The sequence below is a fragment of the Astyanax mexicanus genome, chromosome 19 (assembly GCF_023375975.1).
Source record: "Astyanax mexicanus isolate ESR-SI-001 chromosome 19, AstMex3_surface, whole genome shotgun sequence".
NCBI lineage: Eukaryota > Metazoa > Chordata > Actinopteri > Characiformes > Acestrorhamphidae > Astyanax > Astyanax mexicanus.
The window spans coordinates 17,260,788-17,275,702 of record NC_064426.1 but is presented as its reverse complement, the minus strand read 5'-3'; the positions used below and the strand labels follow the sequence as shown (position 1 = coordinate 17,275,702).

The window sequence follows — 14,915 nt, the reverse complement described above, 5'->3', positions numbered from 1 at the left end:
CAACCATAGGCTCAAAAGTCTAAGGCATTGCAAGAGTTAATCTTGCTTTATGGTAAATATAGGAACTAAGGAAAGAACTTTCGACAGAGAGACAAGTCAAATACGGGTATTACTTGAGTGGTTGATCATTCATTCTCAGCACTGCAGTGGCACTGACATGATTGTGGTGTGTTAGTCAGTGTTGAGCTGGCTGGTACGAGTTGATCAGACACAGCAGTGCTGCTGGAGTTTTAAACACCTGAGTCTGGTAATAATGCAGCAACCAGAAGCATAAGACGGGCAGTGAGTATATAAACAAGGATCATAGGGTGATCTTAATATTCTGACTGGACTGTGTATTAATGATTTTTTATCTAGATGAAAGGAACAAATCACTACATTGGTGTAGTATTGTAGATAAATATATTACAGAGATTCCACACACTTTGAGGAGAGTGTGTGCTGATTAAGGCCTATAGTTAGCTCTATGTTGATTAGCAGGGCGAAAGCTTTTAGCAAGGATTCCTCACAACGTCTATGATAGAATTAGAAGATTCACTCACGTAAGAAGTACTCCGATGCGTCGGCTTCATAATCCGCATCTTCTGGAAAATGGTCTATCTGTTTACACATTCCCTTAAAGTTTCCTGCGAGAGAGAGAGAGAGAGAGAGAAAGAGAGCACAGTCAAGGTTAGTGAGAGTAAAGGTTCTGATTCTTTTTTTTTTCGAATTTATAATCAATCTTTTTTTAATTTGCACAGATAGAATGTGACATCAAATAATCAAATAAACAAAAAACAAACAAAATTACTATGCAGGGAAAGTAAAAAAAAGCCTAAAAGAGGCTAAGAGAAACACAGAAAAAAGAAAAAGATTGAGAAAAAACAAACAAACAAACAAAATAATAATAATAATAAGATTAATAATAATAATAATAATAATAATAATAATAAGATTAATAATAATAATAATAATAATAATAATAATAATAATAATAATAATATGTAGTTACTCAATATACATAATTACAAGAATATACACAAATACATATTTACTATTTGGATTGGTTATAATGAGAGTAGATAAGTTTTAAGCTGTTTTTTTTAATTAGTGATGCTATTGCAGATTTTCAAATGAGTTGGTAAGCAGTTCCATATTAAAGGCCCTCTGTGTGAAAGTGAAAACTGTCCAATTGATGTTCTAAAAAAAAGCAGCACGGAGGTTATTGGAGGATCTAGTGGAGTAGTGATGAACTTGAAAGTTATATTGAAAATTATTTTCATAACAATCAGGAAGTAGGTTATTGGTAAAAGAGAAAACAAACTGACATATTTGAAATCATCACATTCAACCAACATTTTAGATTTCTTAGATGTCTCTACTGCACAGGGAAGGTTCTCTACCAAATATCAGAGCTGACTGACTGCATTCTGTGACAATATCAGGATGTTAGTATTGGATAGAGCACCATCATTGCAGAGAACACAGTTCCACTGCATGATCCCAGTAGGTTTATGTTCCAGAGAGTCCTATTACTTGACAAGCTGTGTGTGTGCATTTGCACATCCATGACAGCAATAAGTTCAATATAAAGTAGCTGAATGCATTTACTAGAACAGGGTAGACATTATAAAATCCCTATCGTGTTTGAGTGTCCACTTTTCTATCTCACCTTTCTCTGCTTTGGCTCAGAGTGTAACACAGCACATTGATTTGTATCAACAAGCTCTGCGGCAATTAGCGGCTGCCAGAGAGATAGAAAAAATTAAAGAGTGAGAGAAAGAGAGAGAGAGAGAGAGAGAATGTTACAGGAGAAAGCGAGAACAGTTAAAGTAAATGTATATCAGCAGAGCTGTATGGTTTGTTTGGTCTGTATGGCTGTTTGGTCCGTTGGTCATTGTATGATCTACATGGTTTTTATGGTCTATATGGTTTTTATTGTCTGCATGGTTTGTATGGTCTGTATGGTTTATAAGGTATGTTGGTCAATTTGGTCTGTATGATCTGTTTGGTCTGTGTCTGTGTGATCTGTATGGTGTGTATGGTCTGCATGTTTTGTATGGTCTGTATGTTTTAATGGCAGGGGTAGCCAATTAAGTTTTGCAGCGGGCCAGATATTTTCTAAGCCATTACATGGCGGGCCACAAAAAAAATTATATTTTGGAAATTGAAGTGTAATGGGATGGAGTGCTACAGACTAGTAGCTCTCCAGCCCAGAGGGTTGTTGAACCCAATTGCAAAGCAGTTGATCTCGAAGCAGGTAAACCCAAGAAAAAAGGAAAAAAAAAAAAACACACACTGCACCTCATGCGGGATCGAATCTTTGTCGGCAGGGTCTCGGTCCAATACACTACCACTGCCCCGGCTAGTGCATTGGGACCCAGCTGGGAAAAAACAGCCTTAAAAGGAGATAGGGAGCCCAAGCGTGGGCGACCCCAGTTTTATGGTCTGTATGCACTGTATGGTCTGTGTGGTCTTTTTGGTCTGTTGGTCAATATGGTCTGTGTGGTCAATTTGGTGTGAATGGTCTGTTTGGTGTGTATGGTCAGCATGGTTTTTATGGTCTGTATATTTTGTATGGTCTAAATGTTTTACGGCAGGGGTCGGCAATTAGGTTTGGCCACGGGCCAGATATTTTCTAAGCCATTACATGGCGGGCCACAAAAAAAATTATATTTTGGAAAATGAAGTGTAATGGGATGGAGTGCTACAGACTAGTAACTCTCCAGCCCAGAGGGTTGTTGAACCCAATTTTAGAACAGTTGATCTCGAAGCAGGTAAACCCAAGAAGAAAGGAAAAAAATAAAAATAAACACACTGCTCCTCACGCGGGATCGAATCTGTGTCGCCAGGGTCTCGGTCCAATACACTACCGCTGCCTCGGCTAGAGCATTGGGACCCAGCCGGGAAAAAACGGCCTTAAAAGGAGATAGGGAGCCCAAGCATGGGCGACCCCTGTTTTTGGTCTGTATGCATCGTATGGTCTTTTTGGTCTGTTGGTCAGTATGGTCTGTGTGGTCTGTTTGGTGTGTATGGTCAGCATGTTTTGTATGGTCTGCATGAATTGTATAATCTGTGTGGTTAGTTTGGTCTGTATGAACCGTTTGGTCTGTGTCTATATGATCTGTATGGTGTGTATAGTCTGAATGTTTTATGGTCTGTATGGTTTGTGTCCATTTGGCCTGATTGATCTTGGGCTGTATGGTCAACAGGGTTTGCATGGTTTGTATGGTCTGTATATTTTATGGATTGTAAGGTCTATTGTGGTCTGTTTGGTCTGTCTGGTCTGTTGGTCAGTTTGGTCTGTGTGGTCAGTACGATCTGTGTCTGTGTGCTCTATATGTTGTGTATATTCTGCATATTTTGCATGGTCTGTATGGTGTGTATGGTCTGTATAATATTTATGGTTTGTATGATCTATGTTTGGTCTGTAGTGGTGCCAATGGAAATTTTTCATATAGGAGTGGCCAGACGGGATCACTGAAAATCTTGTGGTGGCTCACCAAAACCAATTTTTTTTTATTCTATGACCAGAATTATATTATATTGCAGCTGTGGTTTCATAACCTTATATTCTATAGAAATAAAGCAAAAATATATATAATATGTTGCTGATTTTGTAATCCAGACCCATAAAGTATTTACTAAGTTTACAAAATTGTCCACTTTCACCTTTGAAATCACAGGTGTGGTTCTTCTATTCAGTGAACAAATAATGAAGCTGTTTTGGCAATGAACTCTATCACAGCAGGACAGGAGTGCAATGAAGGCTCCACACAGAAGGTCCTGTTGGCAGAGCAGAGAGAGCCAGCTGTTTGGGCTGACCTGGTCTGGGCATCTGGAGAAGTTAACCTGTGGGGCAGTTCAGGGAATGCCCTACATTGCTCCTTTTTCTGTGAGGATTTGAGGAGGATGCAGAATGGTTTATTCGTATGCTATTTTAAATATAGATTTCACAGCAACATGCAGTCAAGTGATGCCAGAAGCAAAGGGGACTTTGATACAAAAATTCAATTCACAGCACTTTAAATTACAGCACTATTTGCTGCTAAGACTAAAACTTAAGATACTACGATCCAATTTGGTGAAGACAACCAGTCAGACAATGTCAGGTCACCATCAGTCTTCATTGCAGGCCCATTATTGTTCATAAAGTTCTGCAACCAGCTTGCCTTGAAGACACAGATACTATCCCATGGCTGGCCACATTGCCTGACCTACACTGAAAAAAGTGTAACAACCATGTCATTGATTTAAAGTGAACTTTTTATGTTGGTCTAATGAAAAATTATGATTTCTGGTTTAAACCTGTTTTTCTCAGTTTGCCCAGAAGCAAATCCATTCCCTATTAAAATTTAATTTAAATTATATTTTTTACTTCATTCCAGAGGTTATGACATCACATCAGATCACTCCTCCTGGAGTTTTTCTGTCAGTCAGTCTTACACTTTTCCTATTGGTTCCTGTCACCACTATTACATGTAAAGGGCGTGACCTCCCTCACCATTATTGTGAAGTTGTTCCCCTCAGGGGATCTTCTCTTAGCTACTGAGGGAAGTTTTATATAATGGTTAAAAGCTTGTCGGCTATAAGAGCATAGTCGTTTAACTGCACAGTTACACTGCTTTTTTGCAGATTAGAGACTTTGAAAGTTTGCCCAGCTTAATTACTTAATTAATACTTAATTAAGCAATAGAACACGAGAGGGAGTGTGTAATCGTGAATAACGTGATGTTATTCACGATAACACACGACCTCGAGTGTTCTAATGCTTTTTATACAACTTTTTATACAAATTTTTATACAAATTTTTTACAAAATAAATAAAGAAAAAAAAACAAAGAACCTTAAGAAATTCAGAATGAATATGCTTTAATATAGACTGTGCCTTCTGCTAAAAAGTAGTTCCACAACAACTGTAACAGAACTGTAACTTAATTACAAAACGGCATATAGTTTGTACAGACTAACACCATGAACGCAATCAAAATGCGAATAAGCGAAGATGGCTACTTAAACGTTAGGACCTTAAAATAACACTAAACCTCTCCTCTCCTGCGCAGAGGAGTCGTCTTCAGGTGAAAGCTGCGCATTTTTTGAGCATTTCTGCTTGTTTTGCTGGGTGGTGTTGGTTTTAGCTAGCCGGCTGGACTGTAGTTAGGTTAGCGTAGCTTGCTTTAGCTTAGCATTAACTTAGCTTTGCCTAGCCTGGCTGGTTACCGTGCTGGCTGTCAGACGGCATTAGCCGAGGTGATTTTCTTTCCCTTTTTTCCCACAAAAGACGAGTCAGCGCTGCGGGCGAGCGTGCCATGGCTGAGCGCTAGCCTGTGCTAAGCTAACGCTGCTGTTGCTGCCACTGGAGGTGATGATTCACAACTGTCCTGTGTATATACACCGTTACTCGGCAACACGTCGGCGGAGTGATACAGACTTAGTGTGAGAAGTCTGTGATGTCATCACGAATATCAGCACGGCTAGAACACTTCAGATTGTGAGGTCGGAACTAACTGTTGTATAATATTAGAATATTAAGTCGTTTTGAATGATTCTAACAAAATTTAGTAGGTTAAAGGAAATTACAGAATTAAAATGATTTTAATTGTTTATTCAATGGTAAAATTATACATTGCTGTGACGGAAAAGAAAAAGTTTAACAAATTATATTTATTATGAATCATCTTTTATCTTTGTTTTAAAAAACTTTTCAGTATGTGGGTTAAATAATATATTGACTGATTTTAAATCAAAATGTTAGATTCTAACTAAATCATAAATATAAGTTGAAAAAAAAAAAAAAAATTTAAGGCTGGTCCAAAGTAACTTTTCTTTTTTTTTAGTGTATGAAATCTGCAAGAATCTTTGAAACCAATGGGATGGATTACTGCAGACCATCATTAAGAACCTCTACAATCCCATGCCGAGATGTCTAGCAAGTTGCATTACACATGCATTATAAGCTACTTCAGAATGCGTACCTATTTTCAATAGTATCCTGCATTGATGATAAAATAAAAAGAATTTATAACTAATTATAGACCGAATGATCTATTCCAGATTGCATGTGATCTTTTTGAACCCAGCACTGAAGGTAAGTTCAGTATGATCAGAGTGAGGATCGGTCAATTAAACTGAACTGAAGTGAATAAAACACAGAGAACATGCTCTTAATGCGAGAACCAGAGTCCCTTCATCACTCCAACACCAACGGAGGGTCATCACATCACATCCCTTCATTGATGTTTGTATGAGTTATGGATGGTCCTCTGTGTCTCTGCACTGTCCCCACCATTCATAAAGCAGGTAATTATCTCTGCAGGGTGAGGGAGTGCGGGAATGAGGAGAGAGAATGAAAGAGAGAGAGAGAGAGAGAGAGAGAGAGATGGGGATTTACAAGTGCTGGAGCTGCAGAAACCCCTGGCTCAGCCCACGCACCAGGCTTTCCCACACAGCTCTTTTATCCTCTCTCTCTCTCTCTCTCTCTCTCTCTCTCTCTCTATCGCCTTCTGTCCTCCTCCTCTTTCTGAGTTCTGTTTCCATAGCCACTGTCTATGAGCTGAGCCTATGAGCCTATTTGGTTAATAGTCTCTTTTTCACACACACATACACAACCACAAACGGAAATAGTATTTTTTATACAAGAAATGTATCTCTTGAAACCCAAGTAAACCTAATAAACCAAACAACCCACAAAAACATTCTACCCAATAACCCAACATTTCTAATAGTCAACCACAACATACCAAAGACCGGTAAACCAAAAAAACACAACATCCCTAAACCCATTTAACCCAAGTCCAATCAACTCAAAGTCCCAAAGCCCAGCAAACCCAAAGTCCCAAAGCCCAGTCAACCCAATGCCCCAAAGCCCAGCAAACCCAAAGTCCCAAAGCCCAGTCAACCCAATGTCCCAAAGCCCAGCAAACCCAAAGTCCCAAAGCCCAGTCAACCCAATGTCCCAAAGCCCAGTCAACCCAATGTCCCAAAGCCCACCAACCCCAAAGCCCACTTAACCAATGTCCCAAAATTCAGTAAAACCAATGTCCCAAAATTCAGCAAAACCAATGTCCCAATACCCATTCAACCCAATGTCTCCAAGCCCAATTAACCCAATGTCCCAACCTTAGTCACAACTCAATAGACAAAAAATATATAATAAAGACACCCAAACCCTTCTAAACCCAATAAACCATGTATTTTAAAACTCACTAAACCCAATAGCCCAGTACATATAAACTCCCTTATGAACCCCCAGATTTACCCCCTCACCCAGTAAACCCAAACCAATCTGTCAGTCCATAAACATAACAAAACTCGAACCTTTCTCTCTCTCTCTTCTCTCGTGGTTTATACATTACCTGAGGTAACAGTTTATAGAGGAGAAAGAGAAGCAGAAAAGCATATTTACTCTCTCTTCCTATGATGAGGATTCTGGTATTTATTGCTATTTAAAGCATACCCCCCCTCTCTCTCATATAGAAATGATCAAACAATATAATTTGTAGTTTACAGAGATTCGTCTCTGTTTCCTTTACTGTCAGACAGCTTGCTGATTTGGAATTGGGAGTCAGGGAGTTCTATTTTGCATCTATTTTGAAGCAACACTTCAGAGGGTTTATTCTCTCCTTCTGTCCGTCTCTCATCTTCTCTCTCGCTCTCTCTCTCACTGTCCCTCTCTCTCTTCCCTCTTTAACTGAACGTTCCCACAGAACCACAAAGCTAATTTTACAACAGTCTTGCAGATTAGAGCTGGAGAGAAAGTGTGATTTTTATTTTAATTGTATTCTTTGTCTCCCAGGGAATTTTCTAGTCTCATAAATTCTATTCACAGTCCAAAATTAATGAGGCTTTAAAAAGGACAACTGTGATCATTCTCTTTTTAACCTCTCCTCACATCCTCCTTCCCAAATTCCCATTCTCATTTCTGTTCTTATTCCTCAGTTTTATCTTAATTCCAATTTCTTACCCCCTCTACAGTTTCTTAATTCCTGCTCTCATTCCTATTCCCAGTTGCCATCTCCGATTTCATTCTCCATTCCTGTCCGCTTTCCGATTCCAGTTGCAGTCCCATTCCAACAATGCATAGTTACTTATCCTTTTTATACTCATTCTCTTTCCCCTTTTCATTTCAGTTTTATATAATGGTCTTATTCCCATTTTATTTGATTTATTCCATTCTCATTTAAGGTTCTCAGTATGTCTCAGTATGCCATTCTCATTCTCAATTCTCATTCTTCATACATATTCCATCTTTAAGTCTCATCCTGTTCCACTCCATATTACCATTCCCATTGACATTCGCATCCCATTCCTAACTCCATTCCCTCAAGCCTTTTCCATAACCATCCAAATTTTCATCTCCAATTCTACTGGACTTTTCCACTCATATGTACACAGACACATGCAGTCTAGTGTCTAGCGCAGCATCTGGCTAGAATTGTCTGTGCAAACCGACAAGCAACTAAAATCACATCCGTATCCAATGCAAGTCAATGCTCCAAAGCTCAGTCAACTCAAAGTCCCAAAGCCCAGTCCACACAATGTCCCTAAAAAAGGCATCTCAATGTCCCAAAGCTCAGTCAACCCAAAGGTCTAAAGCTCAGTCAACTTAAAGTTCCACAGCCCAGTCAACCAAAGCCCTAAAGCCCAGTCCACCCAATGTCCCAAAGCCCAGTCAACCCAAAGCCCCAAAGCCTAGTCAACACAAAGCTCCAAAGCCTGGTCAACTCAAAGTCCCAAAGCTCAGTAAACCAAAGCCCCAAAGCCTAGTCAACTCAAAGCCCCAAAGCTCAATCAACTTAAAGTCCAAATCCCATTTAACCCATTGTCCCAAAACCCAGTCAACCTAAAGCCCAGTCAACTCAAGGTCTAAAGCCCAGTCAACTCAAGGTCCAAAGCCCAGTCAACCCAATGTCCTAAAGCCCAGTCAACCCAAAGCTCAGTAAACTCAAAGTCCTAAAGTTCAGCCAAACCTATGTCTCAAAACCCAGTCAACATAATTTTCAAAAGCCCAGTCTACCCAAAGTCCCAGAGCTCAATCAACCTAAAGTCCCAAAGCTCAGTCAAATCAAAGTTCCAAAGCTCAGTCAACTCAAAGTCCGAAAGCCCAATCAACCCAAAGTCTCAAAACCCAGTCAATCCAAAGTTCTAAAGCCCAGTCAACCCAATGTCTCAAAGTTCAGTGAAACCAATGTTCCAAAGCCCAAAGCTCAGTCAACCCAAAGTTTCAAAGCTCAGTCAACTCAAAGTTCAAACTGTATAAGTTATGAGGTGTTATCTTGTAAGTGAGTTTGAATACTGGCCAGCATGGTTAGTTGATGTGAATTATCGTTTGAGTGAAGCCTTATAGCTAAGTGGTTTCCAGGTTGTGTGGGACATTCCATTTCCGACATTTAATGTTCCTTGATCCACAGTGTCACCTGTGTACTGGGAATACATCACAGAAGGAATTACCACCACAGAGGACAGCACATTGGGTGGTAATGATTGTGACATCTGGCTAGAACTGTCCATGCGACTCCTATGCATATGCTGGAGAGCATTGCAGCATGATTTAGCTTCCATGGGATATGACAAAAGTCATGGGACATGATTGATGTTAACATCTACGTTGTCATTGTTAACCACTGAAACTATCCTTCTATATTCACAAGTCCGTTCCGTTCTGTTCCCACCAGGTTTTTCTAATTCTTATCTGTCTTCCCACCCACACACAACCCATTCACCCCCCCCCAACCACACAGATTACTAAAGGTTCATTAAGGGTAAGAGGGAGTGTTTTATTATCACCCCTGAGTCCTGTGCTCCTATACAGCTTGAATATATTCAGTCATACAGTATGTGTGTGTGTATATGTGTGTGTGCATATTGCAGTAATAAACACTTTGGTTCCTCCTTCCCTTCGCTATTCCTTTGATAACTGCAAGCTGCTGTAGGGACTGGAAAAAAAAATACCCAGAATTCTTTGCAAAGAGGACGACCCCACTGCGCCAGGGAGAGAGCGAGAGAGAGAGAGAGAGAGAGAGAGAATGAGAGAGAGAGCGGGAGATAAATGAGAGATATAAATGAGAGAACGAGGGAGAGAGAGGGAGAGCAAATCAGCCAATCACAGCCTCTTCTTTTCAGAGATGGACAAACAGAAGATCCGCCCACACACTTCTCTAACAGTGATGTCATCTCTTGAGCTTGAGAGAAAATCAATGCTGAAGCCCACTCACCAAGATATTCTCTCTCTCTCTCTATCTGCATATATATGTGCGTGTATGCGTGTGGGTCTTTTTGTGATGTGTTTTTGTGTCTACAGTATGTATTTGTGTGTGTGTGCATGTTAGTGTGTGTGCATGTATGTGTATGCACTGTGTGATGCTCTCTCTATCTCTCTCTCTCTCCAGTGTGTTTGCTGGTCTCTAGTCCGCTCGTCTCTCAGCCCGCTGCTCTGTTGCAGGTGGGCGAAATAAAGAAGTTTACCAGCAGCCTTCAGAGCCAAACAGCAGCAGCAGGGGACGGGTTTCCATGGCAACCGTTTAGGATGGTCTGATGCCTCTTCTCCAGCAAATTGTGGCAAAGCCAGGGGCTCACCTGGGTGGGCTTCAATCGTGTGAATGTAGTTATGAACATTTAGTTATGCTTGAATTTATTTTTTTTTAAATAAAAGAAAATAGTTTAGAAAAAATGATATGGGTATGGGTACTGCATCACAATTTAACTCAATTGAATGAATGGTCACAGTACTATAGTGATAATATGGGTAGTGTAGCACAATCTAACTCAACTGAATGAGAGAGAGCACAGTACTATAGTGATAATATGGGTAGTGTAGCACAATCTAACTCAACTAAATGAGAGAGAGCACAGTACTATAGTGATAATATGGGTAGTTTAGCACAATCTAACTCAACTGAATGAGAGATAGCACAGTACTATAGTGAGAATATGGGTAGTGTAGCACAATCTAACTCAACTGAATGAGAGAGAGCACAGTACTATAGTGATAATATGGGTAGTGTAGCACAATCTAACTCAACTGAATGAGAGAGAGCACAGTACTATAGTGATAATATGGGTAGTGTAGCACAATCTAACTCAACTGAATGAGAGAGAGCACAGTACTATAGCGATAATATGGGTAGTGTAGCACAATCTAACTCAACTGAATGAGAGAGAGCACAGTACTATAGCGATAATATGGGTAGTGTAGCACAATCTAACTCATCTGAATGAGAGATAGCACAGTACTATAGTGAGAATATGGGTAGTGTAGCACAGTCTAACTCAACTGAATGAGAGAACACAGTACTATAGTGATAATATAGGTAGTGTAGCACAATCTAACTCAACTAAATGAGATAGCACATTACTATAGTGATAATATGGGTAGTTTAGCACAATCTAACTCGACTGGTTGAGGGGGAACAGTACTACTATAGCAATAATACAGGTACTGTAACACAATCTAACTCAACTGAATGAGAGGGCACAGTACTATAGTGATAATATGGTTAGTGTAGCACACTCTAACTCAACTGAATGAGTGGACACTGTACTATAGTGATAATATGGTTACTGTCAAGTCAAGTCAAATATATGTATAGAGTTTTTTTAACAACTTTTGTCAGTGCAGTTTTACAGGAATCCATTAATCAGCAGGTACTGTATCACAATCTAACTCAATTAAAAGTGCAGAAACTGTACTATAGTGTAAGTGTGGATACTGTTTCACAGTCTAACTCAATTAAAGGTCAGAAACTCTACTATAGTAAAACTGCATGTACTGTATCACATTCTAACTCAATTAAAACAGCAGAAACTGTACTATAGAAAAACTGCAGGAACTGTATAACAATCTAACTCAATTAAAAGTGCAGAAACTGTACTAGAGTAAAGGAATAGGTACTGTATCACAATCTAACTCAATTAAATTAGCAGAAACTGTCCTAGAGTAAAGGAATAGATACTGTATCACAATCTAACTCAATTAAATTAGCAGAAACTGTACTAGAGTAAAGGAATAGATACTGTATCACAATCTAACTCAATTAAATTAGCAGAAACTGTATTAGAGTAAAGGAATAGATACTGTATCACAATCTAACTTAATTAAATTAGCAGAAACTGTACTAGAGTAAAGGAATAGATACTGTATCACAATCTAACTCAATTAAAAAGCAGACACTGTACTATAGTGAAAGAATGAATACTGTATCACAGTCTAACTCAAATAAAACAGCAGGAACTGTAACTGTAAACTGTAAAATTGCAGGTACTGTATCAGAATCTAACTCAATTAAAAGAGCAGAAACTGTGCTAGAGTAAATGAATGGATACTGTATTACAATCTAACTCAATTAAAAGATTAGAAACTGTACTATAATAAAGGAATGGATACTGTATACAAATCTAACTAAATTAAAACAGCAGCACCTGTAGTATAGTAAAGGTCAAGGTTCTATATCATAATCTAACTCAACTAAAGCAGCTGAAACTGTACTATAGTAAAGGAACGGATACTGTATCACAATCTAACTCAATTAAAAGAGCTGAAACCGTACTATAGTAAATGTTTGGGTTCTATATAATAATCTAACTTAATTAAAGTATCAGAAACTGTATTATAATACAAATATGGGTACTGTATCACAGTCTTACTCTCTTAGAAATCAACTTTTAACATACATTTTTAAGGATATAAAAATTGGTTTATTAAGCACTAACAGGGTTCCTCTGTTGGTAACTTCCTGTATTCATTCTCTGTTTACACTACAGCCCGCTGCAGTTCTGCAGTCTAGAACCGTATTGTGGAGGTTTCTCTGCACAGCTGTGGAGTTCTGTTCTCTGGGCGTTTGATGAATAAGGACTCGACCTGAGTGAGGCAAGGCTAAACTCCACCACTAACTCCTAAACCTGCTCACTCCATCATTCCAGAAACATGCAGAGACCCCGCTGAGGTCCTCGCAGCCCCCCCGGCGGTGGGGCGGGGTTAATGCTGCTGTCAGAGTGCTAACGATGGGGCTGTTATTAATACCAGCCCCAACAGCAGCTGGAATTGCTTTATTTATCTTAATAATCACCTGTTATTAATCTCCCTAATTCTGCTCGCAAGGTGTGCACCAGAGCACAGCAACAGGACAGGCCGAGCAACACCCACACAATGTGTGTGTGTGTGTGTGTGTGTGTGTGTCCGTGAGCATCGATGTATGATGAAAATGCAATGTATCTATCTTAATTTTAAATTTAACTACTGACATGTTGCTATTTAAGTCAACTTGAACACCACAGCAACCACCTCTCAACACCATTCCAGTTACAATCAGATACAGAATAGCACCCTAACAACCATCTGAAAACTGTATAGCTACATTTAAGCAACCTCTGGGGATAGCATGGCAACCATAGTACAGAAACACTGTAACAATTGGGTCGTCGTGGGATACCATAGCAACTGCTTTGCAACTACCATAAATAGCATATTCAAAATATTGAGAAATGTGAAAAAGTAATATAAAAGTAAATAAATGGTCATAGTTAAAAAAAAAAACACTTTAAATTTCTAAAAGTTGATTAAGGTTTAAACACAGCAAAGGATGAACCACTGTCTGACACAAATCCTTAAATCTCTATTCATTAAAATTAATACTATGTTTTTGAAAATTGTTGAAAATTGTTGAAAAGTGTTGAAAAACATTATATTGCAATTCTTAAATATTAGGAACCCACTAAAATAAAAAACATTGTCCAAAATAAAATCAAACTGAACATTTGTTCTACATTTTTACAGTATTGAATAACATAATTACATAGCTTAAATGTATTTTTGTGTTGCTCTCCAAACAAAAAAAACAATTACAAAGCTACTACTATTATTTTGTTAGAAATAGTTATTGAACACATGTTTAATGTAACAGGCCAGCAGACAAACAAGACAACAAAGCAAAGTACATTTACCTCAGCAGTGCTATAATTACTCATGTAGCTAGCTAGCTAGCTCAGTGACACTCTAATCATAAATGTACCTCAGCAGTTCTATAATTACTCATGTAGCTAGCTAGCTAGCTCAGTGACACTCTAATCATAAGTATACCTCAGCAGTGCAGTTTTAATCATTAATGTAGCTAAATAGTAATGTTCTAATCATACAGTTTCTTTAGCCATTCTTTTCTAGTCATACATTTAGCTATAGCTAACTAATTCAGCAGTGAATACCCTCTGTATATGGCAACGTTCAGATACTGAACACTAAAAGCACTTTTTTTAGCTATTTCAGCTGAATACTTTCAATTGTCAAATATCTTCTATTTGGTATACAGGGCAGTAATCCAAAGCAAACTGGACATGAAAAAAGTCATTAAATCATACATGGTGGTGGTAGTGTGATGGTATGGGGTTGCTTCACTGCCTCAGGACCTGAAACACTTTGCTCTCTACCAAAAAATCCTGAGGGAGAATGACTGGCCATTGGTTCGTGACCTTAAGCTCAGTTTTTTTTTATATCTTTATATATATATATATATATATATATATATATATATGTATACAGATAAAAAAAACGTTCATGCTAAATATGTTTTTTTATATCTTATAATATATATATAGACTCGTTAGACTCTATATATATATATATAGACTCGATTTGCAGTTTTGCCACCGGTTTAGGTGGTAAATACTTTTTCTCATAGGGCCAGGTTGGTTTAAATAGATTTTTATCTTTAATAAATGACATTATCATTTAATAAATCACTTTTTATGTTTACTCAGGTTTTACTCATCTTTGCCTAATATTAGAGTTTGTCTGTTAATCAGAAAAATGTAAGTATGATAAAAAAGGCAAAAACACAACAAATCTGTAGGGGAACAAATACTTTTCACACCACTGTATAAATATTTTCTTATAGCCCCACTTAAAACAACATAGCAACCGCCTAGGATACCACAGCAACCACTTA

General features: G+C 38.4%; 1 protein-coding gene across 1 annotated transcript in view; it reads right to left on the bottom strand.

The window, feature by feature from the left end:
* cacng2a (calcium channel, voltage-dependent, gamma subunit 2a) overlaps positions 1-14,915 on the bottom strand; it is a 119,937-nt gene that overhangs the window by 34,334 nt on the left and 70,688 nt on the right. The window contains exon 2 of the mRNA XM_022672063.2: positions 543-626. Within this exon, the coding sequence (XP_022527784.1) occupies positions 543-626 (84 nt within the window). The remainder of the gene's footprint in view (positions 1-542; positions 627-14,915) is intronic.